This window comes from Castor canadensis, chromosome 1 (genome assembly GCF_047511655.1).
Source record: "Castor canadensis chromosome 1, mCasCan1.hap1v2, whole genome shotgun sequence".
NCBI lineage: Eukaryota > Metazoa > Chordata > Mammalia > Rodentia > Castoridae > Castor > Castor canadensis.
The window spans coordinates 195,578,680-195,604,512 of record NC_133386.1 but is presented as its reverse complement, the minus strand read 5'-3'; the positions used below and the strand labels follow the sequence as shown (position 1 = coordinate 195,604,512).

The window sequence follows — 25,833 nt, the reverse complement described above, 5'->3', positions numbered from 1 at the left end:
TTGCATGTACTTGTAAAGTATATCTTTCCATTTGTATCAAATGACTCTTCCAAATTAGTTTTGCTCACTTTCAATGACAAGCTTTCTTGTGCTTATAAAGTGAAATGGAGATGTTTAATAAGTTAATACACTTTGAAAATCATCAATAAATGCTAGTTTTATATCAATGCCATCAGAGGTCTGAATTAGAAAATTTGTTAATTCCCAAATTGTTCAGTTTTTCTTTCATTCGACTCAAAGGGCTGAAATAAAACTTTTGGAAATTTATTCTTCAGTCAAAAATAAAACTTCTGACATTGATACTGTCATTGTAAATTTAGTTGAAAACTTCAACATTGAAGTTAAAATATTTTTCACAGCAAGAGTATGAATACAAATGTTGGTGAAACACAGCATTGTGTTTAAAACAATGTTCTTACCAATTTAAATACATACGAAGCAGAAAAATTCTTGGAATTAGTTGTGATGTACACAAAAGTCATGACTGTGCACAAACTGTAATGTTCTACCAATTGAGATGGAAACTGAAATTGTCAAAATTTATAAATACTGTGCAGTAGATATTCACAGAGTACATAAGTAACCAATGTACAAGACTTTTGTGCCAGAAGCTGGTATTAAATACAAAGAAACATCTCAGAATGCCTGTATATGACTCTGCTGCCTGTTATCCTTTGGATTTTGGAAATGCCCAAGCCTTAGAAAACCCATTATGTAAAGCAACCCAAATTTAGGTTGCATTATGTGCAAAATCAGTTGGAAAACTCTAATCAAATTATTCAATGAGTCTCGTCTTTCGGCTTGGAGGAGGCAAAGGTGCAACTTTCTTCAGTCGTCCGGAATCCGGGTTCATCCGACACCGGCCACCTCCACCATGCAGCCCAAGTTCGACCCCAACGAGATCAAAGTCGTGTACTTGAGGTGCACCGGTGGCGAGGTCGGTGCCACATCTGCCTTGGCCCCTAAGATTGGTCCTTTGGGTCTGTCTCCAAAAAAGGTTGGTGATGACATTGCCAAAGCAACTGGTGATTGGACGGGTCTGAGGATTACAGTGAAACTGACCATTCAGAACAGACAGGCCCAGATTGAGGTTGTGCCTTCTGCCTCCGCCCTGATCATCAAAGCCCTCAAGGAGCCCCCAAGAGACAGGAAGAAACAGAAGAACATTAAACACAGTGGAAACATCACCTTTGATGAAATTGTCAACATTGCCAGACAGATGCGTCACCGATCATTAGCCAGAGAACTTTCTGGAACGATTAAAGAGATCCTGGGCACTGCACAGTCTGTGGGCTGCAATGTCGATGGCCGTCACCCTCATGACATCATAGATGACATCAACAGTGGTGCAGTGGAATGCCCAGCTAGTTAAGAAGTACAAAAGAAAATGTTTTAATAAATCATCTGGGCTTCTAAAAAAAAATTATTCAATGAATACAGGATGAAAACTCAGCTTTTTAAAGCCTTTAGCACGTTGCAATTATGTAAAATTAAACTTGAAAAAAAGGAAGCAGCTCAAATTTCTCTCTATAAAAGCTGGGGAGGAATTGAACAAATCAAAAGGTGAGAGCTCATATGGTTTAATTACCTAATTTGAAAACTGAGTTTCTAAAAAATCTTCACTTTGATGGATTTGACTCCTGTTTTTAGTTGAATAAATCTATATTATCCACCAGAATGGAATGAAATTGTGAAAAATCTATGATTTTTCAGTATCTATATTTGGCAAAATGTTAAAAAGAATCACAAATAGAGACTGCTTAAAAAGTTTTGACTTAAAAATAGTGTTAAAGAAAGGTACTCTGAGCAGAGGTAGAAAGAGAAAAGCTGTGAAAATATTGTCCTGAAATATTTACACATTTTAATACACAAATCAGAATTGGGAATATCTTCCATTGATCAGAATTTGCATGTACTTTCAGGTTCATCACTATCTAGAGAGGAGGGAGTACTTTCTCTATTAAAAATATTATGATCTATAGAAAATCATGAAGTGATCATTTCAAATCTATAACCATAAAGTGAAGCTTTGAAAAAGATTATAATTTTATAAAAATAGCAGCACCTTATTAAAAATAAACAGACATTTTAAGGAAAAATTTCTACATCACAATGTCAGAGGTAACAATGGCTAAGTAACCTATATATATACACATATATATATTTACAATATAAATAATTATTCTTTATATATATATAAAGAATATTGTGCTATTTAAAATTTTTGTAATTTACTTTAAATTTTTTCTTAGTGTATAATAGTTGTACAAGGGGATACACTGATATTTACATATGTGCTTGCAATATAGCTTATCTAGATTCACCCCTCCATTGTTCTCCCTCGTCCCCTTCCCCCCCTTCTTAGAACAATTTCAACATGTTTCATTATTCTGTTTGCATGTATGAACACAAAATACACTCACTATATCCACCTCATTCACCTTTTCCTTATGCCCTCACCCCTCCCTCTGATACGCATCTCTGGAAAAGACCTGTTTCACCTTCCTAGCCCTCAATTTTTTTCGTTTTGCTATCCTTCATTTTTTAAAAGTGTAATCGATAGTCCAAGGGGGTTTTGCCTTAGCATTTCAGACATGTATATATTGTACTTTAATCAGATTAACACCCCCCTTACTTACTCTTTCTTTATCACCCTACCCCCTATTATTCCAGTTGGGGATGGATGGTCTACTTTTCTATTTCATTGCTTTTCAGGAAGGGCCATATGCCAATGTTTCTGCTTAGAATTTGGCCTTTCTGTGCAGGGTGGCTGGTAGGTAATTCCTCTCCTTAATAAAGAAGATCTCAGAGATCTGCTAGTTATTACCTTTACTGTTTTTTCTGTTGTTTTTGAGATAGTCTCTTTGTGTAGCCCAAGCTGTTCTCAAACTCATAATCCTCCTGCCTTAGCCTCCCAGTAACTGGGATTATAGACATGCTAGTTATCCCTTTTAGAAACTAAAAACATCCTCTCTTGGTGTTGATAAGCACCAATATTCTAATGACAGAAATCTTTCTTTGCTCTTCTCTGTCATTTATATGTCTTAGGTACAGCTCGTGTATACTACCAATATCCAGGATCCCAATGTCTACAGGTATGTTTTTGTTTGTATTAAATACTTTAAAAAATTAAAATTATTAGATAATTGTTATCAGTCTTCAGACAATAATTTGCTTTGTGTTTATTATTAGAACTCCTCCACCCTCCTCTTTCCACAGTCTTTGAGTAGGGACAGGACTCTGCTGAGCTGACTTGGCAGCCTTTCAAGGTGCCTGGCATTTAGGTCAGCTGTCCAGGTTGGTGAGCTGTGCTATTTCCTTTACACCTGAAATTTGTAAATAGTCCTAGTTACACAGATGTTTTGGCCCATCCATTCCAGATATCATGCTCCAGTTCACAAAGAAGAAAACACACTTGAAGAAACTTAACAACAACAGTGCTAGGACCAGGGCTAGCCTTAGACAGTAAGGCTCCATGGCAGACCAATGACTATATTTCTTTCCATATTTGCTCAAAATTTGTTTAGGAGGGGTTTCCTTTTAATAAAACTTACATGTTGAAGCAAATTCACTTACTAAATCATTTCTCCTGACCAAAGCAAAATCAATAGTCTGTAGGAAAAAAAAAGATCCCTTTTCTTATTCTCTCTTTAGTTGTTGCTTTCATTCTTAAACATCAGGCACCTTTCTCGGAAACAAATTAAAGGGCTTAGTTTAAAGATGATAAAGATTCATGCTTGGTAATGAGTATCTATCACACTTTACTTGATTTCAGAGTCACAGCCAGTAGTGCACGCACCAGAGGCAAACCCAGGGGGAAGGACTTGTGGTATAGTAAGTCTTTTTAAAACTTCCCACTTGAGGTCACTTTCTACTTCGGTGAGAGTGAGGCCAATTTATTAATACACACATTGCCAGTTTCTTACAATTCCAGGAAGTTGTAGGTGAACATTTCTCCATAGTCCTTCCTCCTACCCCAGTAACAAACCTAAAAAAGCAAAACAAGAAAGCAGTGTCTGCTACAAAAAAAGCTATCAGTAAATACTTGCTTTCTTAAATCTGGGAAGCTAAGTCTCCAATAGAAACGTAAGTGAACACTCAAAATACAAAAAAACAAAACAAGCAACAGGCATTTTCCTGTGTATCTGGCATTGTAATCAATTGATGTTAACATCAATACTAGCTTACCACCTCCCTGCCCCAATTCCCCTAGTGTGGACCTCTGGCCTCCTTTCCCTCATTTCCTTCTTCCTTCTTTTGCTCTGCATTCCAGGGAGCTGACCCTGCAGGTTTGGTTTTCCCACCAGGGACATTGGCTCTTATGGGTTGCAACCAACAGGAGGCACTATGGAGACACAGGAGGGTGTAAAACAGAGAAATCCAGGCCATTTGCCCCAGTCCTTGACTTTTCAGTGTCCTTGACAGCAAATACATCTTTCTTATGGCTTCAGCAAGAGCCTGACAGATGTGCTCTGGTTTTAGTTCATTGACCTGGACCGCTGGGCTCTAGCAACTTTGCCTCTTTGTCTCTTTGACTTAGGGGTCATGATGGCTTCCTACTGTGGCTAATCTCTGGTTACCACATTGTCTTCAGTTTTGCTTCTTACCTCTCCCATCACCTGTGAAGTCACATTTCTGAATTTAATTCCTTTTGTTTACTTAAAGTAGCTTATGTTTTCCTGACTGGACTTTGTTTGATACAGTCTCTATTACTTAACAATACTTACTACGTATGCATGCGTGGGAGAGTTATATAAAATCCACTCATAAATTCATTATGGACTCTTATAAATCCCTGAGGCAGTTGTAATTCACAACCAGGAACACGAGCACACACTGAGAGAATGTTAAACTCAGAAGCTAGTGAGTTGCTTCTGCCCTTTACTCTGGCTTGCCTAAATGAACCGAACATTGTTTCACTGTATCTTGAAAGTGTATTCAGTACAAGCTGTGAACAATAGCAATGGAATATTTCTTACAATTGTATATCAATAGCAGTATTTCTAAATTATTATTTAGAAATGTATCTTTTAAATGAATAAAGTAATAATTTTGTTAACAATGAAAAGAAACAAGTCATAAAAAAAATAACAGAAATAAATGGGGGAAAAACCTGGCAAAGAAACTCCTTACTTAAGATGTTCAGATGCAGGGCACCCTCTCCTGGGACTCCTTCAACTCTGGGGGCTCTACTCTCCTCCTTTACACTTTTCTATCTCAATAAACTCTTCCACTTTACTCACTGTCATTGTAAAACAAACAAAAAAAAACTTCCGATGCTTTTAAATGCATGTCTTGTGATTTGTATTATTCAAATCTCTGAGAATGAAGTAACTTATATTGCTGATGGCATTGCAAAGTACTGTTACTGTCTTTAGAAATCAGCAAACAAATCAAATTTAAGGTTCCTCTTTTCAGGAACATTTCCTATAGCAGGACACTTTAATTTGTACTCATCAACTTTTTATGTCTTATTTATTATTTAGAATATCATTTGTTGGTTCAATTACTATTTGAGTATCTTAATGATCTATTTCTCTTTATATGCTGCACTAGAACTCTAGTTAAAAAAACAGCAGGGATTCTTTGAATAAGCACAAATATGCCCTGACTGTGAGGTGGGAAGATTTTATGAATAGGCAGGCCCTGATAAGAAACTCTATTTATTCTGTACTCAGGTACAGGGCAGCAGAATGTGCTCAAAGTCCTGCCAAGAACATGCCAGTGGCAGCAATTTCTAAGGGATTAATGAGTGAAAGAGTTTGAGAAGTTCCCGCCTACATTCTAAGGAACTTCCAAGAAGAACTCAATTAGTTACTTGACTACCTGACCATTTGCTTCCAGATTTAAAAACAAATAAAAATAAATCATTTCCATGTGGCAGAGGGCTACACGTTGTACTCAAAGGACAAAATCTTCCTTCTTAAGAGAGGAAGATAGCCATGCTTTTTTGTCCAGCCTAGACTGTTATCCTCCTATCTATACCTCCCATAAAGCTGGGATTACAGGCACGCACTACCATATCTGGATTGTTTGTTGGAATGATATCTTGCTAATTTTTTGCCCGGGCTGGTCTTGGACCACGGTCCTCTCAATCTCTCTTCACTGTAGCTGGTATTGCAGATGTGTGCCACCATGCCCAGTCATTAACAGCTATTTTTAAAATACTCTTTGTCCCTTGTTTTTGACTTTTATCTAAGGGGTTAGTAGTTAAAAGTATATTTTCTGATACTTTATGTAACTTATTATTTATTTGGGTTTTGATATGTTAGTATGACGTTTTTTTCTCTCTCTAGTGAGGTCCAAGAACAAAGGGAATCACCAGCACCTCCTAAAACCTCAGCAGCTGCTCAGTTGGATGAGCTCATGGCCCACCTGAGTGAAATGCAGGCCACGGTAGGTACAGCCTGGATGATAAAGTCTCCAGTCCCAGAGAGGCACCAGTTTATCTTGGTGGAACTCAGCTCTGCCATTCTCCTGTTTAAGAATTCTAAGCTGACATTCATTTTCCCAAACCTGATTTAATTCAGTGGAGAAACTCAACTTTATTATTATTTGGACACAAAAGATAATATGATACAAGCTATGAGCTCAAGGAGCTTGTAGTGTGCTTATTAAAATGAGGCATAAACCTCTGTAACATTTATGGAATTAAAGTTAGGTGGTTTGTCAAAATATGTGGAGCAAACTGTAGAGATTTGGAGAGGTCATACACATTTTATCAGAGGTGAGGATGGGACATGGGATGGACTCTGAAGAATGTATAGCGTTTGGACATATAGAGATAAGAAAAGAGTTTTTTAGTGGGGTATCCCCTAAGGGCATAGGCAATCTAAAGCCTGATAATGCAGAAGGAACATTAGAGACCTGGCCATGCAGGGCAGAGGAGGCCAGAATGCAAACTGAGACAGAGCCAGAGAGGTCAAAGTAAGAAGAATAGTCCCAAGCCCATATTGAGGTAATATCTGCTTCCTTGTTTTTGCCTATAGAGCAAAAATCAGATAAATGGGCTTAAGGACTTATAAAAGGATATGTATCTAGAATTCTTAAGGTAGAGAATCCAGCCATTCTAAGTCTAGTGGGAAAATTTGATACATACGCATAAAGTAACTATGAAATAATTTTAAGGCAGAATATTAATATGTGTGTGATTGAGGAGGGCAGTGCTCAGAATAGTTCAGTTCCCAGAACAGGGTCTGGTACATAGTAAATAATACATATTTATTAGAAGGACAAATGAATAAACATCACAAACAAGTTTACTTTAATAGTTAGTATTCTTTGATTAGCTAACATCTACAAGAAAATTGAGTGAATTTGCTCATTGTGTTATATGTCTGAAAATGCTAGAAAAATTAGGTAATTTATATTTTTATATTAATTTAGCGTGTGTCTTGATCCATTTAAATTTTAATTTAAAAATATCTGGTTTTTAATAAGCTATACATTCACATTATACAAAAATCAATACAGAAGTAAGTTTATACTAAACTATTTCCCTGTCACATCTGTCCCCCAGTCATCTAGTTCTGCCCCCTGCTGGTAGTCAGCATTTCCCGTTTGTTACATATCTGTTCAGAAGTATTCTGGAATATACAAGCAAAGAGATGTGGATGTAGTTATAGATATGTTGTTGTATTTTTACTTATTTTTCATGTTTAGTATTATTACTTTTTCAGGGCCTTCTGGCATTACCTTTTGAACTTATCTCTTGAACATTAAATAACATTATGTAATAGAAGAGGACAGAAATCTGTCAAAGAATCAGATTTCTTGAAGGGAAATGAATATTATGACATATAATATAACACCTAACATATAACATATATATAACATATAACATATAGCATATAACAATGTGAGGTTATTCTAGGTAGTGAAAATAGAGTAACTAGAGGCATGAAGGCAGACAGTAACAGATCAGGTTCAGGAGAATGTAGGGAGCCTTCCGGCCTTAAACAGCAGGCTTTTTACTGTATACTTTTAAAAAAATGAGATTGGGATGGTAAAATGAGGCCAGTGGATGGGAGGCATTGAACGCCTGTCCAATGAGCACAAATTTGATGTGGAGGCAATGGACAGCCATTGTGCTTTTCTGATGAGCTAAGCATTAGACATCTCTTTTGTAATTTGAAGATCTCCTGTTTAGGTAAATAATAATAATAAACCTTTGAGCTTTATAATAATTAGTTAGGAGTTTTGCTTACAATGAATCCAATCCACCAGCATGTCTTATCTGACCATTTTTCATTACCTTCTCTCCTAACACTGGTCTTTTCTCCTAATGGTTTCACTGTATCCACTCCTGCTCTCCAGTCAACATTACAAGGATGTTGTGAATTCTTTCAGAGCTCTCATCATCAAGGAATAAACCAAAGGTTTTATGCTGAGGGCCCCGTGGGATCTTTCTCTCCATCATGTTCTGCTGTGCTTAATCTCAGTTCCTTTGTCTATTTCCACTGACCTTTTGACTTTTCTTCTAATGTGCCAGTTTCTTTCCTTGAGGTCTTCACTTGCTCTGGAACGCTTTCCACACAAATCTCAGTATTTCTAGGTCCCTAGGTATCACTCAAAATCTGCTCAAATATCACTTCCCTGGATGGGCCTTCTCTGATCACCCCCACTTTAAATCAATTCTTCCTCATCATCCATCCCTCCATCACTTCTATCTCCATATACAACATTTATTTATCTGACATTAGCAGCATATGTTTATCTAGTTATTTATTATATATTACCTACACAGTACAGATTTCACTAGGACAGAAACTTGGTCTGTCATATACATTGCTTTATTTCAAATACTTAGAACAGTGATCGTCATAAACTAGGTGTTCAACAAGTGAAATTGATTTTTTTTTTCAGTACTGGGGTTTAAACTCAGGTCCTCACGGTTGTTAGGCAAGTGCTCTACCACTTGAGCCACTTGGCTTGCCCTGTGTTGTGTTGGATATTTTTAAGATAGGGTCTCATGAACTATTTGCCAGGGCTGGCCTGGAATGGTGATCCTTGCCTCCTAAGTGGCTAGGATTGTAGGTGTAAGCCACCAGAATCCAGCTATGAAAAGTGACTTTTATTGGTGTTAAAATGTTGGCTGTCTCCAGTACTTTGGAGAAAGGTTTGAAGACCAAGAGATCAGTCAGTAGAGGTAAGTTTTATGGGGTTGTGTAGAAAATGACAACAATCAGCATGAAGGCTGTTTCTCTTTATGTTTCTTTCCATGTATCAGGTTGCAGTGAAAGCAGATATCAGCAAGAGGCACTTACCAGACAAACAGGATCACGAAGCCTCCTTGGACTCAATGCTTGGGGGTTTGGAACAGGAATTGCAGGACCTTGGGATTGCCACAGTGCCCAAGGGCCATTGTGCTTCCTGCCGGAAACCGATTGCTGGAAAGGTGAGTTTGGCCAAGTTGTTGGTCCTATAGTTTCAGTGTCTGCATGTTTGTCTCTGTCCCACCAATGATGACTCTTTCTCCTCATATTCTAAGACACTTTAGAATGTAATCATTAATAATTACTGATCACTTACAGTACCCTGAGCTAAGTGTTTTATAAGTATTTCCTCATTTAATGGTCTAGTAAAACCTTCAAGGAGATTCTATTCTGTTCTCTTTGTAAAGATAAAGAATCAGAGAGCTCAGAGACACTAACTGATATAACCAAGGTCTAGTAAGAGGCAGAGGTAAGTCTTAGGAGAGTCTGGCTCCTGAAATTAAGTTCTTAAATATTTTTCTGTACTGCCTTTACTGAGATGACCTTTCTCACTACTCCCTCTATTAAAACATTTCTGATCTAAGTTAGTTGATTGCAATTTTCAGCAGAATGTAGCTTTAAATCATGGCCATAGACTCTTGCTCTGAACCATCCTTCTCCAAATCCATGACAAACAGCTTTCATTTATATGTATGTGTCATGTGAGGTGAGGTGCTTAGAGCAAGGAGTAAAAACTACTTGGCTTTTTCCTCTTCCAGGAGTGACAAGATAAGGCTTTACTTATCTCTTATAGATCACCAGTATACTCTGTGTTGTTTCCAGTAAAATGGTAATGAACACTTACATGCTTTTATTAGAGTGGTCAGGAGAGTAGGTCACTTTTACTATTCATTAAGCATGACCACAGATCACCTTAAGTGGAACCTAGGTCTGGGCCTGGGTGTTGTGTAACTTCAGGGTTGTTGTGTACATGGAATGCAGTATGAAGACCACCCTCTACAGTTGTGCAACCTAGACTCTGTGTTATCCCTAGATGATCCATGCTTTAGGACAATCCTGGCATCCAGAGCACTTTGTCTGTACTCACTGCAAAGAAGAGATTGGTTCCAGTCCCTTCTTTGAGCGGAATGGCTTGGCCTACTGCCCCAAGGACTACCACCAGCTTTTTTCTCCACGCTGTGCCTACTGTGCTGCTCCCATCCTGGATGTAAGTAACGCACTTCCCCTCCCAGCTTCATGTAGCTTTTGATCACGTATAGAGACCAGGTCACATTTAACAACTCTGCAGCCTTCTAATTCCTCTCTGTGTCTTCCTTTTCCAGAAAGTACTGACAGCAATGAACCAGACCTGGCACCCAGAGCACTTCTTCTGCTCTCACTGTGGTGAGGTGTTTGGTGAAGAAGGTAGGACTGGGAAGCTGCAACCTAACCCCCAAAGGCTAGTGATGGGAAGGCCATCCACACTTTTTAGGTCTGCTTTCCACTGCTGTGGTTGTCCTAGCTCCTATCACTACCATCTAAGTGCCCATTTCAATCCATTGCTCACTAGCTGTATATAATTTTTGTATAATTTTTCTTAATCAAGAAAATTAAAATAAATAAACACTCAAGTATTACTCCAAGGATAATATTGATAAAGAACATTGCCTTGTTTCCTCTTCTCCACCCCCAAATCCAGTTTCCCACAAATTCTTTTAGCTGTTTATTCTGATATTTACTTGTTTATATAAGATAGTATAGTACTATAGATTGTTTCTAAATATTTTACCAGTATATATTGACTTTCTTCTAGAGGAGACAAAATTTAGAGAGGTTATGACTGCCCTACCAACCCCAACATAATTCCCCTCTCCCATTCTCTTGATGTATAATTATGTCATCATTAGAGGTTAGATGAGTATTTAAGTGTACTTATTGACAATCGTGTAAATATTGCTCTCAATGAAGCCATTCAGCAAATTATGATTACAGTAGACCATGGATATTGGGGTCAGACTGCCTGGGTCAAATCTGGGTTGTGGTACTGTTAGTTGTAAGATGTTGTTAAGCCATTTAACCCCTCTGTACCTCACTTTTCTCCTCATTAAATAGGTGTAATAGTGTCTACCTTATAGAGCTGTTATGAAGACTTAGAAACAATATGGGTAAAGTGTTTAGAGCAATGCCTGGCATATGGAGGTAAAATTATAATGATTATTATTATTGTGATAAAAATCTATTTTTTTCCCGGAGTTAACATTTGAATATTTTCATTAAAATAGTTTTCATTGCACTTACCATTAATTTATCTGGCAGAGCAGTGAAATCTGACAGAGCAGTCAAAATGGTCAATCACATCTGGTAATAGTCTTTTTCTCTTAGAGATAGTCCTTTAGGAGATTTCCATCTTCCTGCTCCAACCTAAAATAAGTTCTTCCTGTTAAGTAGCAGTTGTCCTACTTCATTATTCAGAAATTATCCCTAGGATAATTTGGATTTTGTTTCTGTATCTTTTAACGTGTCCTTTAACCTTTATGTTAGAGGAGCACATCCTCTAGTAGTTTTCTGAGAAAGCATGAATAGGAGATGATATTTTTGAGAACTTGAATATCTGGAAATTGCCTGGGCACAGATTTCTATGGCATTTTTATTTAGTGGAAACTATTTTCCCTCATAATTCTGAAGACATTACTTCATTATCTTCCAGATCCTGTAATTGAGAATTTTTTTTTTTTTTGCATTATTGGGTTTTGAACTCAGGGCCTCATGCTTGCTCTGTAGGTGCTCTACAACTTGAGCCACTCTGCCAGCCCTGTTTTGTGTTGGGTATTTGCAAGATAGAGTCTCTTGAATTATTTGCCTGGGCTGGCTTCAAACCATGATCTTCCTGATCTCTGCCTCCTGAGTAGCCCAGCGAGAACTTTTTTAAATTAAGATTTTATTTTTATCCCTGATCTTTTCTATGTGACATGTTTTTTTTTTTAAACAGCTTTTTCACCCGTACTCTGAATGTACTTATTTTTTTCTGACTTCTTTTTATGTATGGTTTGAACCAACATGGCTCATGCATGGAATCAGAGAACTTTCTTTTGTCTTTTCCTACTTACTCTTTTACAATTAACTCAGTGAGGATGGTTTTCTTTTCTTTCCTAAATAAAAGCTTCGGCAGTCCCATGTCTTTTCTGATTGTTCTTAATAATCAGCTCTAATGTAAAATTATTTGAGGATACAGAAACACTAAAACTAGTCCTTAGGTAATTCAGTCTCACAGTGTCCTTTTCAATGGTAAATAAGTAATGGTAAAGCCTCCACTGTTTTTAAACAGGAAGTTATTCCTTCTCCCTCGCAGGGCTTTAAAGCTTTGGAGTCCAGGAAAGGGCTGTGGCCTTCTTCCTCTCCTGACCTGCGTTTGACACCCACCACCTTTACCCCTGTTGCAAGTTGCTTTGGAAGTTAAAATGTGAATGAGGAAGATAAGAATGGAGGGGAAAAAAGTTCTAACTTGTCTAATGTTATTGTTAAATTGATTACTTGCTCTTCAGGCCTGTATGTGGTTTAACTCTAACTTTTCTCATGGATTAAGTACAGGTTCTATAGCATATTCCTGGTTGTCCTGTACATGTCTTGACTGGTTGTTCTCCCCTTGTCACATATCTCTCAGGTATTTTTCTTTAGAGTTTCTTTATTCACAGCATTTTCATCATTGCTTCTTGGCAATCCCTTAGAAATGATTAAATTGATTCCATATCATTCCTTTCACTCAAATTTTCATGTAAGGACCATGGGAAATTCTCACTTTTCTCTTGTAACTAATGGCATTGCAGTTAATTTCCAGCTGTTCTCTATTCAGCTGTCATAGGCCCCTTCAGCCAGCCTCTCACCTATTGACTTTTTCCAGGAATGAGTCAGATACATTAACTGTATCCCACAAATGGCAGGGCACACATATCTAGTTTTCTGAGTGACCCTATTGAAGTCCCTTTCTTGACCTAAGATTACCAGGAACCCTAACTGTCTGGTGGTGGTGAAGCACTAAGCATAAATCTTTGACAAACAAATCCCTTTCTCAATTTTCCTTTATCTTTATCTGTTTTATATTTTTAGTGTGAGTTAGGAACTCAAGAATTGTGCAAGTAGTTTTTGGATATCAGTTCTCAAAATGTCTTGCAACTCAGTTTGCAATTTGATATTTATTACATCTTGGCAGCTAATATGTTTTTACCTTGCCTTTGTTAAATGCTACTGATCCTTGGTTGTCTGTTCCTGATTAAGACTGAAATAATAAAATGCTGATTGGAAGACTCCATTATGGGTATATAGAACTTGATTTGCAGACTCAACTGTATAGTGCTCAGGTAGGCTGATACTAGCCTTTTTTGGTTGGAGAACCCCTCAATATTACAATCATAGGACTTTTATCTTGAGGAGTCAATTTTAATAAAGAGATATTTTCTCTGTCATCATTCTGAGGTCAAAGAAACATGATAAGGAAGAGGATTTTATCACTTAGCATGTCCACTGTTGCTTATTGTTTTTGTAGAGATCTTGACTTCCCTCTTCAAGATATTTAATATCTCTGAGCATTGTGAGTCTCCAGCTTCTTATTTCCAGAAGTAATAATATGTTTTGTGGTAGGGTAGAGCGTCTGATCCTCCAATGGATATTCAGACTTTCAACCAACCTGTTTCTAACCTTGAAGAGTCCTTTATATATTCCATTCCTAAGCCCCTCTGATGTTATTGAGCTCAGGGGGGCTTGATTTTTGATTAACATCTCCAATCTGTGAAGGTATAGGTTCCAGTTTTCTTATTTATGTCATGTTAGTTGACACTCTTACAAACTATTTTTTTGAAATGTCGTTGATATCTTGATAGTGGAATATCCTTTTCTTTTCTTTTTCTTTATGGCGATTTACAATTTTAATAGTTCCTTAGCTGTCATATTGCTGATGTTTCAGGAGGGGTAAAATGTATGTTCAGGCCTTTCACCAAGATGGAGACTCTCCTAAATACCAGGCATATTATTATGTATATTGATAACTATTTGACGTTTAATCCCCACAAAAACCAGTGAGAACAATTTTATTCCACATTTTACTTTGCTTTAGATGAAAACATTGAACCTCAGGGAGGTAAAGTTATTTTCTTAAAGTCCTTCTACTAGAAGAAGGTTGAAGAGATGGGATGTAAACTCACATCTCATTTTTGCAAATTCACTGTTTTTTTCTACATTATTGCCCATGGATGAGACTGAATTCCTCCTTGCTATTGAATATCTTTGCTTTCTTAGTACCAACATGATATGCTTTATTTCACAACAGACGCGGATACAGCAGCACTGACATAATCTGCCAGCAAAATGCTTTGTAGTAATTTGCTTGTTTACTGGAGCTCGCCCTGTGCATTTCACAAATTGTTAGGTATTTCATTTCTAGATTACACTTTACTTAAGCAGTGATTTTTATTGAGAGTTAATCTAAACTACACAGTAAAAACGTGTCACAGTAAATTTATATTGTATTGGTAGCCATAGAAGTCTGAAAATTATTTGAATAGTTAGCAAGTTAAAACTGTCTGTGAATAATTATGACGTGGAAATTGAACAACAGATTAGCAGCACATTTAAAGAAGAGACATGAGAAGAATAGATACAAAAGAAAAATACCCAATCCCTATGCTGACTAGAAAGCATAATAAAGATTTAGCTAGTTTCATTGTTACAGATTTGGCCTGACCCTCTTCTAAACAGACAGGATGATTATTTAATGACTTAATATACACATGAAAGTATACTTAAAACATGTTTATAAATGGAGGCACCTAACAAAAAGTGTCATTTATTAATCAGAAGCTCTGTTTAGGTTATATTTCCATTTTTGTCTCTGGCCTTCTTGTAAATGGGTCTTCTACCATATGGTCAATTCATTAATTAGGTAGCATCCTGCCTCTTATCCCAAGGCACATAGTCACACACAGAGTTTCAATAATGACAGTTTAACTATAAAGCCTCCTGGGAAATTAAACTTATCTGCATTTTTTTTCTTCAGTTCAGAGAATTCCTTTTTAAGTCTCAAGTTTCTAAACACATTGGTCCTTAGCATCCTCCCACAGGGACCAGGTCCTCAGTGCCTACCTGTCTTTCCTTTTAATTGTTCATTATCCAAGCCGTGCAGAATGCTCCCTAATTTCCCTCGTGAATAAGAGTCTCATCAGAGTAAAAATACCTTCCCTGTCTCTGTGGCACTTTTAATTGTCAGTGTTTCTCATTCATCCTCCAGAGGTAATTGGCCCCAGAGAGAGCCTCTGGGAAAGTGCTGAAACTTCCCCAATTTATTGGATTACTATGTGCAGGGATATCACAGCAAGTTTGGCTGATTGCTTTTGATTCCTCTCCCGAGAATTGCCCAAATTGAAACAGAGATTGTTACTTCTCTGCTTTCTCACTCTTGAGACCAATCACCCTGCAAATGCCTAGATGGGGGTCATTGCTAGGTTAGTTGGCTTGTCTTTTAGCTTTCTTAAGTAATACCAATATACAGACAAGCTCAGATTTATGTCAGTTGCTTTATGCAGCATCAGTATCACCTGGGGACTTGTTCAAAATGAAAAGTCTCAGGCCCCATCCCAGATCTACTGAATAAAAAACTGTGGGAGGGAGGACCCAGAAATCTGCATTTTAACAAGTTCTCAGGTGAGTGATGTTTGCAAAAGTTTAATACCATGCTACTCAAAAACAAGAAAGATGGTTGTGGGTATTTATTTTTCTTAAATAGTAGGACTGCTTGTATTTAGTTTCCTTTGAATGAACTATAGAAATCCTTTGAAAAGGTAAAAATATAAAAATAAAGAAGGAAAATGAGCTCTTTTGTGTCACAGGGGTTTAGAGGAAGAGCAACAGCACAGCATATAAAATAACTAGTTTAGACTTTTAGATCTATAGGCCTCAGAATTCTGCTAAATTGTCTGCTTTTCAAAGAAAACATACTTGAACAAAGCAAGGCACATCAAAAAGTGACAGGAGGTAAGGGAAAAATAGCAACTATATGATTTGGGTCCCATTTCCAGGCTGTTTCTATTGGAATTTTGTGATGTAACCGATTTCTATCACAGATTTCTAGAAAGAATGTTTCTTTGGTAGGCTGCTTGGGTAGTGAACTGTGCATGCTTTGCTTAGATGCTGTTTAAGTAGGGCACAGATAGAGCTCTCATATTTACACAATTTGTTGCTATGATATTTGTGATTTGCTGATACTATTAGCTCCCATTTAGAGGTCAAGTTTAGGACACATTTAAGTCAGAGATGTGATATTGATGTTGGGCCTAGATTTGAATTTCAACTCCTCCACTGACTAGTGAGTAACTTCTCTGAGTTTCCCTTTTTGCTTTTCTTTCTTTCTTCTTTCCATCCTTCCTTCCTTCCTTCCTTCTTTCTTCTTTCTTTCATTTGTTTGATGGGACTGGAGCTTGTGGTTACAGGGCTTACACCTGGAATGACTCCACTAGCCTTTCATTTTTTGTAATGTTTTTTTTTGAGATAAGGTCTTGTGAACTATTTGCCCGGGCTGGCTTTGAACATCAATCCTCCTGATCTCTGCTTCTTGAGTAGCTAGGATTACAGGTGTGAGCCACCAGCGTGCATCCCCTTTTTTGATTTGTAAAATGGGGCTAGAACCCACTTCAAATGGTTGCTATGAAGAATTTCATTTCAGTTTAGTACTGTAGGTTAAACCCTCAGTGGAAACAGTACATAGCAAGTGCTCCCTAAATGGCATTGCTCATAATTTCATTATCATGTTAGGCTACCTTTTGTTTTAAAAAATTTATTAGCAAATAATAGTTGTATAAGGGATACATTGTGACATTTACATATGTGCTTACAATATATTTAGCCAGATTTATCCCCTCCATCATTCTCCCTCTTCCTTCCTCCCCTTTTCTTAAAAGAATTTCAACAGGTTTCATTCTTCTATTTTCATATATGAATACAAAATATGTCCACCATATTCACACTCATTTACCCTTTCCTAATACCCACTCCCTTCCCACTGGTATCCACCCCTGAAAAAGGCCTATTTTACCATCCTACTCTTCATTTTTTTAAGTGTATATTGATAGTTCAGGGGTACTTTAGGCCTGTATACATCGTACTTTAATCAAATTATTCCCCCCATTGCTTACTCATTCTATATCACCATGTTCCCTAATATTCAACAGCTTACAGGATAGTACATTATACTATATTTATATATAAATTGGTTGTTCCAATATTTTTCATTCTCTAACATTTTCTTTCCTTCTCCTGCCTCCCATAGTTCCTTCAGACAGACTCACTAATACAATTTTGCCCTCTTTCTCTCACTATATATATGTATGTCTTTTTGTATATATATAGATATATACACACACATATATATATATATGATCATATATATATCTATATGTACATTTAACTTACAGGTTTTGCTTTTATATATGAGGTAAAACATGTGAATTTGACTTTTTGAAGCTGATCTACTTTGCTTAATATGTTGTTCTCCACTTCCATTCACTTACCTGCAAACAACATAATTTCATTCTACTTTATAACAGAAAAACTCTATTGTGTATACACACCCCATTTTCTTAATCCGTTCAACAGCTTTGGGCTGTTCCCAAAGCTTAGCTATTGTGAATAGTGCTGCAATAAACATGGGTGTGCAGGTGGCTCTATTGTATCCTGGAGCACATTCCTTTGGATATATACCTAGGAGTGGAATCACTGGATCATATGGTAGTTCTATTTTTAGTCTTTTGAGGGACTTCCATGTTGCTTTCTATAGTGGTTGCACTAATTTACATTCCCACCAACAGGACAGAAGTGTTCCTTTTCCCCCACATTCTCAACAGCTCTTTTTGTTATTTGTGTTATTGATGGTAGCCATTATGACTGGGGTGAGGTGGAAGTCAATGTCGTTTTGATTGGCATTTCCTTCATGGTCAAGGTGCTGAGCATTTCTTCATATGTTATTGAGCATTTTGTACTTTTTTGAGAAGTGTCTGTTAAGTTCATTTGCCCATTTATTCAGTGTGTTGTTGATTTTTTGAGAGGTTAATTTTTTGATGTCCTTGCATATTCTGGTTATGATCCCTTGTCAGATGTACAGCTGGTAAAGAATTTCTCCCATTCTGTAGTCTGTCTCTTCAATCTGGTGACTGTTTCCTTCACTGTACAGAAGCTTTTTAGTTTCATGCAGTCCCATTTGTCAATGCTTTCTCTTAATTGTTGAGCTATTGGAGTTCTATTCATGACGTTATTACCTATGCCTATGTGGTCCAGTGTGTTCCCTACTTTTTTCCTGGATTAATATCACTGTTTCAGATCTTATATTAAGATCTTGTTTTTTTGGCAGTTTGAACTCAGAGTCTTACATTGGCTGTTAGGTGCTCTTGCTGCTTCAACTACTACTCCACTAGCCCTTTTTTTTTTTTTTGTGATGGTTTTTATCAAGATGGTCTTGGGAACTATTTGCCCAGGGCTGGCTTCAAATCAGCTGATCTCTGCCTCCTGAGTAGCTAGGATTACAGGTGTGAGCCACCGGTACCCAGCTTATTAAGATCTTCAGTCCACTTTGAATTGATGCTGGTACAAGGTGAGAGACTGGAATCTCGTTTCAGTCTTCTGCAATGGAAACCAATTTCCCAGCATCATTTGTTGAAGAGGCTATCTTTTTGTCAATGTATATTTTGTCACCTTTGTCAAAAATCCGATGGCTATAGTTGTGTGGGTTTGTGTCAGAGTCTTTTATTCTATTCCATTGGTCTTCATATCTGTTTTTGTGCCAGTATCATGCTGTTTTTCTTTTTATTTAGTTAAATAATTAGGTTTTTTTCCTTTGAGTTATTGGGGTTTAAACTCAGGGCCTCACGCTTGCTATACACGTGCTGTACCACTTAAGCCACTCCCCCAGCCCTTTTATTTTGTGTGTGTGTGTGTGTTGAGTATTTTTGAAATAGGGTGTAGTGAACTATTTGCCTGGGCTGGCTTCGAACTATGATCCTCTTGATCTTTGCTTTCTGAGTATAGCTAGTATTACGGGTGTGAGCAACCAGTGACCAGCCCAGGGTGTTTTTATTACTATGACTCTGAAGTACAGTTTGAAGTTAGGTATTGTGATACCTCTGTTGTGATGGTCTGGTCTTAGGTGTGCTGTACTAGTTGCCAGAAACTTTGTCTCTTGCTGTTGAAGAATGAAAGTCATGGTTAACATCAACCACAGTGTTCCATGGGGACACTGTGTATGCCCCTCTTTTTCTTCCCAATTGCCCTGAGGTCTGGCACACTGGCCAGGCATGGCTGATAAACATTCATATGTCTCAGTAGTTGAAGGCCTAGATGAGTGGTTTCAAGACTCCCCAGAATCCCCACACTTGTTTATCTCCTCTGTGTCCTTGATAAGTTTCCATCAAGTTCCCCAATCCCTGTTCTGCCTGACCATTTTCTAACCCCTACCTTCCAGTCTCACCTCCAGTGTTGCTCTTTTGGCTCCAGATTGCTTTGGATATTTGAGGTCTTTTTTTAGGCCACCTTTCTGAGAGGTAAGGACAGTTCCTTATCAGGAAGTTCACCTATTTATACATAGTCTAGTGAATGCTGAAGCAAGACTCTTAAGCTACAACATACTTCTGGAGCCAATAGTCTCAAATTTGCTATTGTGAGATTGTTCACTTGACTGCCCATTTGATAAATATTTATTGAGAAATTGCTATGTATGTATCAGGTACTATTACATGTACTAGGGAAACAGTGACAAAAAAAGAAAAGTTTCTGCTCTTGGGGAAATATATTTCAATGAGAGACAGACAACGAGACTAGCCAACTAACTACTGACTTACTCTGTATGTTAAAGGAGAGAGAATGATTAGGTACTGCTTGAGATAGGGTAGTTTGCCCACATGTTCTCTTAAGTAAATCCCTGAGTCAGGAGCAAAAGGAGTATACTTCTTGAGTAAGTACAGGAAGATGAATTTAGTTCATTATATTTTTCTTTTTTTAATGTTAAAGACCTTCCAGAAAGTTTCGCATGTAACTTATCCTGTTAAAGCAACGTAAATATTTTTCTTGAAAATTTTTATATTTATTCGCATTTGTGCATGCTTAACTTTTTGGTAACTAAAATTCATTTTTTTATTTAATGTGTTATCCAAGTGTTTCATAGTTTTATAATCATTTTAATAGGACCAAACATTTCATTAGGGTTTTATGTAAACAAATTATAAAAGATAAAATGCTATTTGGTTGAAGATGTTCGTTGAAGTATTATTTATAATTCCAAATATTGGAAACCAAATATGTTCACAATAGCATATTTACATTGCTTATCTTTAACCGTGTTTTCTTCTTTGAATTATTTATATAGATTAATTCCCAAGATTGAGATGTTTTTATCTTTTTTATCTTTATTCTTTTAAAGTTTTTTTGGTTTTTCAAGACAAGGTCTTGCTCTGAAGCCCAGGCTGACAGTGAAATGCTAACCCAAACCGGTTCTGACTGGCAATCCTCCTGCCACATCCTCCAGAGTGCTGGGGTCATAGGCATGAATCACTATACTTTGCTTTGTTTTTTTTTAACTCTACATATACATTATCAAATGATTTTCTAATGAGTTAATAACAGTTAACTTTATTACAGGAAATAATAAATATGTGAATCACTCCATATGTTTTCAACATAGGGTATATTTGAGTTTCATGACTCATTCATAATGACCAACACATTAGAAATAAAAGTATTTCTTTTTGAAAAGTATGCTTATTTTAAAAGATTAAAAACATAGTTTTCATAGGTTTTTCATATTCAGTGCATGTCCATTGTTAGGGCATGGGATCAGTAAGACCCAAGCCAGGAATTTTCTTTTTTTTTTTTAAATTGTTGTGCTGGGTGGGAGTACATTGTGGTATTTACAAAAGTTCTTACAATATATCAAGTATATCATACTTGAATTCACCCCCTTTACCATTCTCCTTTATCCCCCTCATGCCCCTATTCCTGGAATAGTTTCAACAGGTCTCATTTTTACATTTACATACATGTGTACACAGTATTTGCAACATATTCACCCTCCCATGCCCTTTCCCCACTTCCTCCCCCTCCCACTGGTGTCAGCTTTCCCAGATAGGACCTGTTTCACCCTTCTGTTCTGAGATTTTGTAATAGAAAAATAAAATGACACTTTTGTGTGTTTAAGACAGCTATACAAGGAGCTTCCTTATGAAATTTCCATGTATACATGTATTATAACCCTAATTGGTTCATCTCCTCTATTTTTCTTCATTGTACCTTCGTCCCCTTCTTATGGTGATTTCAACAGGTTTAAAAATTCTGTATTCGTTCTTTTTTTCTTTTCTCCTTTTATTTTGTCATTTGTACATTTACTTACATGTGTATACATTGTTTGTGCCACCTCCCCCCGTATTCATTCTTGTATAGAGAGTACATCAACCTTATTCACCTTCTTAACTTCCTTCTTTTACCCTCCCCTTCTTGTATGTGACTAACATGCATCTAATATGAAAATTTAATATGAAGAAAAAAGTTATTATACCTCAACAAATTGCTTTTCAAACTTTTTTACAATTATGTACACATTTAAGCACAAATATGCTTCCTTATCTAGCTTCTATAAGTGTCAATGTTTTGCCAAGCTAATTTCTTCTATTAATCCCTATCCATCCATCTACACTTTTTCTCTTCCTGGAATATTTAAAATAAAATCTTAGAAATTTGATTGTCTCATCATTTTAATACCTTAGCATGCATCATGACTGAAAAGACTTAAAACTATGTTCATGCTTAACAAAGTTAATTTTCTGTTTTCACTTAAAAATCTATATTTAAATCCCTCCACACAAATTTTAACAGAGGTCATTTATATGATTTTCTTGAATCAGGATACCAGCAAGGTGTATACACTATTTTTGGAAGTTTGGGGACAAGAAAAGGTAATAGGTGGTAGTGCTATATACTTCTTATTGAATCACATTGAGGTATTTAATGGATGAGCTGATCACGTGTATTGATGCTAAGATGGATCACTGACTTCATGTAGTGTCAGCTTGATCCCTCCATTTATGTATATGTATGTATATATGTATATATTTGCATTGCTGGGATCGAACCCTATCTCTCCATTTTAAAGGTCCCCATTGATGATTATTGCTTAGGTTCAATGGTTTACGCAACAAAAGGTGATATTTTTATCATTCCTTCTATATTTATTAGTTGGAATTCCATAAAAACTAACTTTCTACAGCAAGGGTAAATATGGTGGATGTATTTTGTATACATGTATGAAAATAGGACAATGAAACCTATTAACATTTTTCTCAGAAGAGATGGAGAAGAATGGATGAGGGAAGGGAGAAGGATGGATGAGGTAAATCTAATTAAGATACATTGTAAGCACACATGTAAATGTCATAATGTATTCCGCTGTACAAATATGCAAAAAAAAAAAAAAACCCAACCTGTAACCTTCTATCATCAACTCTTTGGTTACCTATTTTTTTTGGAGGTACTTGGGTTTGCACTCAGGGCCTTGTGCTTGCCAGGCATGCACTCTACCACTTGAGCCAAATTCCCATCCTCTTTGATTATCTTGAAATACATTTCACATAGGAAAGGTAGGATAAATATTTGACCTTTCCCTTTATAAGAGTAATCGTAAGGGACCAGGCATGATGGTGCATGCCCATAATCCCAGCTACTGAAGAGGTGAAGATAGGAGGAACATGGACCAAGGCTGGCCCAGGCAAAACTGTGAGACCTTATCTGAAAAAAAAAAAAAAACACTAAAAGACAAAAGGACAAGGATGGAAAATAGGTCACACTTAAGGGAGGGCACTAATGGGAAGAAGAGGGTAAAAGAAAGAAATAAAGAGGATGAATATGGCTGATGCACTTTCTATGCAAGAATGAATATAGAATTTTTAAATCTGTTGAGGAGAAAAATGGAGGGAACGAACCAATTTGGGATATAATATATATATAATATATGTCACATATATGATATAATATATGTCACATATATGATATATAATATATGTCACATATATGATATAATATATATGTCACATATATAATATATATATCATATATATGATACATGTAAAATATATATAATAATATATATGATATTATATATACACATGGGAATGTCATAATGAAACTCCTTATCCTAAACAAAAATGTCTTTTTTCAAGAATGGAGGACTTGGGGTAAAACAAGTCCTGTCCTGGGGGTTGGTACCTGATGGAAGGGGAAGGTATAAGGAAAGGGTAAAGGAGGACGAGTATGAAGGACACATTATGTAGTCATGTATGGAAATGGAAAAATGAGACCTCTTAAAACTATTCCAAGAAGGTGAGGAGCAGGGATAAGGGAGAATGATGGAGGTGGTGAATGTAGCTAAGATATATTGTAAGCACTTTTGTAAATGTCACAATGTATTCCCAGTACAACAATAATATGGTAATAAAAATGAAAAGTATAAAAATTGTTATAATTATGTTTTATGTACATTCTAGGTTAACAAAAAGAAATTACAGAGAGCACACAAAAGAAAATGAGAAAGAAATTTCTGAGGGTTGGATGTAGTTTGTGTGTCTCCCCAACTATTAAGTTGAAAATAAAACAAACAAAACCGCCAAAGGACTGGGGTGTGGTTCAAGTTGTAGGTAGAGCACTTGCCCAAAAAATGCAAGCCCATGAGTTCATTCCCAGTACTACAAAAGAGAAAAAAAAGAGTAAAAAGACTAATGAGTGCATTCATTAACAGTATCCAAATGCAAACTAATGAATGTTTTAAAAATCATTATGAACTCATGGAGTTATATATACTTATATGATTGATCAATTGCAGTAGCTTTTATTAAATTGTTTTTTCTCCGGCCAGAGATAACCTCTTCAGGTTGATTACTATATTCTCTTGGCATGGTCCCTGATAATCTATGATATCTTCCAAATTTCTTGAGACATTTAAAATACAATCAGGCTCATCTTGTCAACCCTGACTTGTAGTTCCAATCATCCATTTCTCCAATAAGACTGTTATGGTATTTGGAAACCACACTCTGAATTATTTCTTCTAGGTTTATCTTTCTTCTTTTTTGTTATAGCCCAATTTACATATTTCAAATGGACAAAATTATTATCATTTGCAGTATCTTAAGATAAATTGCCTTTGACTGTGTAGTGAACAGGCCCAGGAAAGCGTGCAAGCAGTCGAGGCCTTCAACCACACTTGGCCAGCGACACACGTGGAGGACCCGGAGCCACTTCAGTTCACACATTTATTGAGGAAATTGTTAACACGCGTAAGGGCTCAACAAACGGGAGAAGGGGTCCTCGGTGGCAGCGTCACCAATTGAAAGCTGGTTCTTGTGAAAGCGAGGGGGAGAGCGTACAAGTGACAGAATCTAGGGAGCATTCGGGCCCACAGTAAGGCTGTTGTGGGGCGGGCAGAGGTGACCACGGTAACCGGACTCAGGAGCCGGGCATCTGACCTGGAGCGGGAGGCCAGAGCTCGAAGGTTCTGGTCGTGGTGGACTGGTGCATTGACATGGGAGATCAAGAATGACCGAGGAAGGTTGCCGGCCAGAGTGGGAGAAGGTTGGCAAGGAGAGGCACCCAGAAATAGTCCCTTGACGCAGGTAGACGCTGCTTGACTGAGAAGGACGCGGAGAAGTGCCGCTGGTGGTCAGTCCAGCTGGTCGTCTTTTATAGTGTCAACTCGCCTGTGCTTCTTGGGCGTAGCCTGTCCTGCAGGGTAACGGATTGGTTACACCCTTGGGTGTGTATGGTTGTTGGAGGGTGTGTCCTCAAGCTCTCCCATCCTGTGCTGGCTCATCATGACGTTATCACATCTTGACATGAGTGACTCCATATTGTCCATGTTCGTGTCAGGCTAGGAGCTTCCTTTCCAGTACTTGAAGTCTACAGAAGTATCCAGGACATGGTCTGCTGTGGAAAATGAAGACTGTCAAATCAAACGTGGACTGTGGGCTCCAAATAATCACTTGTAAAACTGCCCATCTAGTGGCTGAGAGAGTTTCATGTTCTCTTTAGACATCATCAAATGCTGAAGCTCCTGGAGGACATCTTTGATGCTATATGAATTTTGCCACTTGGCTAGCACTGATGAGGCTCTTGAGTCCACCACCATTAGCTGTCAACTCCATTCACATTAATTTTCATTACAAATCTCACAAAAGGGCAGGTGCTTTTGGATATTTAGGTCCACATTCTATTTTATTGATGTGTATTAGGTTTTCATAAATTGTTCTTTGAGACCCAGTTATCATCCCTGTCCATCTTCTGGCATGTCTTAGTAATCTTCTAGACCCCAGCTAAATGTGCCATCTCCTACTCCATTCTGGCCTTCTCTGAATTCTTCCAACATTTGGAAATTGCAAGAGACTTTACTCCTGAGTCCACGGTGGCTGCCATCTTGTGTCACTGTCACTCAAAGGATCTTCTTCTTCTTCTAGGTTTCCAGGTCAAGGGAACACTTAGTAGGAAAACACTGAGGAAGAATAGTCCTTAGCAGATATTAAATGCTTATCGTGAGACATCCACAATTCTGAAACACTTCACCTGCATTATC

General features: G+C 37.2%; 2 protein-coding genes and 1 pseudogene across 10 annotated transcripts in view; 2 read left to right on the top strand and 1 right to left on the bottom strand.

The window, feature by feature from the left end:
* Lpxn (leupaxin) overlaps positions 1-25,833 on the top strand; it is a 37,227-nt gene that overhangs the window by 9,958 nt on the left and 1,436 nt on the right. For 5 of the 9 annotated variants that reach the window (XM_074046082.1, XM_020159310.2, XM_020159309.2 and 2 more), the window contains 5 exons: positions 3,049-3,095; positions 6,297-6,396; positions 9,230-9,397; positions 10,249-10,422; positions 10,538-10,619. In XM_074046082.1, coding sequence (XP_073902183.1) covers positions 3,049-3,095; positions 6,297-6,396; positions 9,230-9,397; positions 10,249-10,422; positions 10,538-10,619 — 571 coding nt within the window. Of the gene's footprint in view, positions 1-1,442; positions 1,564-3,048; positions 3,096-5,486; positions 6,203-6,272; positions 6,397-9,229; positions 9,398-10,248; positions 10,423-10,537; positions 10,620-25,833 lie in introns of those variants that run through there. The other 4 variants (XM_074046102.1, XM_074046109.1, XM_074046091.1 and 1 more) reach the window with 4 other exon arrangements.
* On the top strand, positions 728-1,423 carry LOC109683461 (large ribosomal subunit protein uL11-like). The gene has a single exon (XM_074046121.1). The coding sequence runs from the start codon at positions 743-745 to the stop codon at positions 1,370-1,372; it is 630 nt and encodes a 209-aa protein (XP_073902222.1). The 5' UTR covers positions 728-742; the 3' UTR covers positions 1,373-1,423.
* Positions 25,243-25,676, bottom strand: LOC109683463 (ubiquitin-conjugating enzyme E2 variant 1 pseudogene; annotated as a pseudogene).

What these genes read in the sequence shown, in the direction of transcription:
- LOC109683461 (XM_074046121.1), top strand. Translation starts at nt 743, where the DNA reads ATGTGCAAAATCAGTTGGAAAACTCTAATCAAATTATTCAATGAGTCT.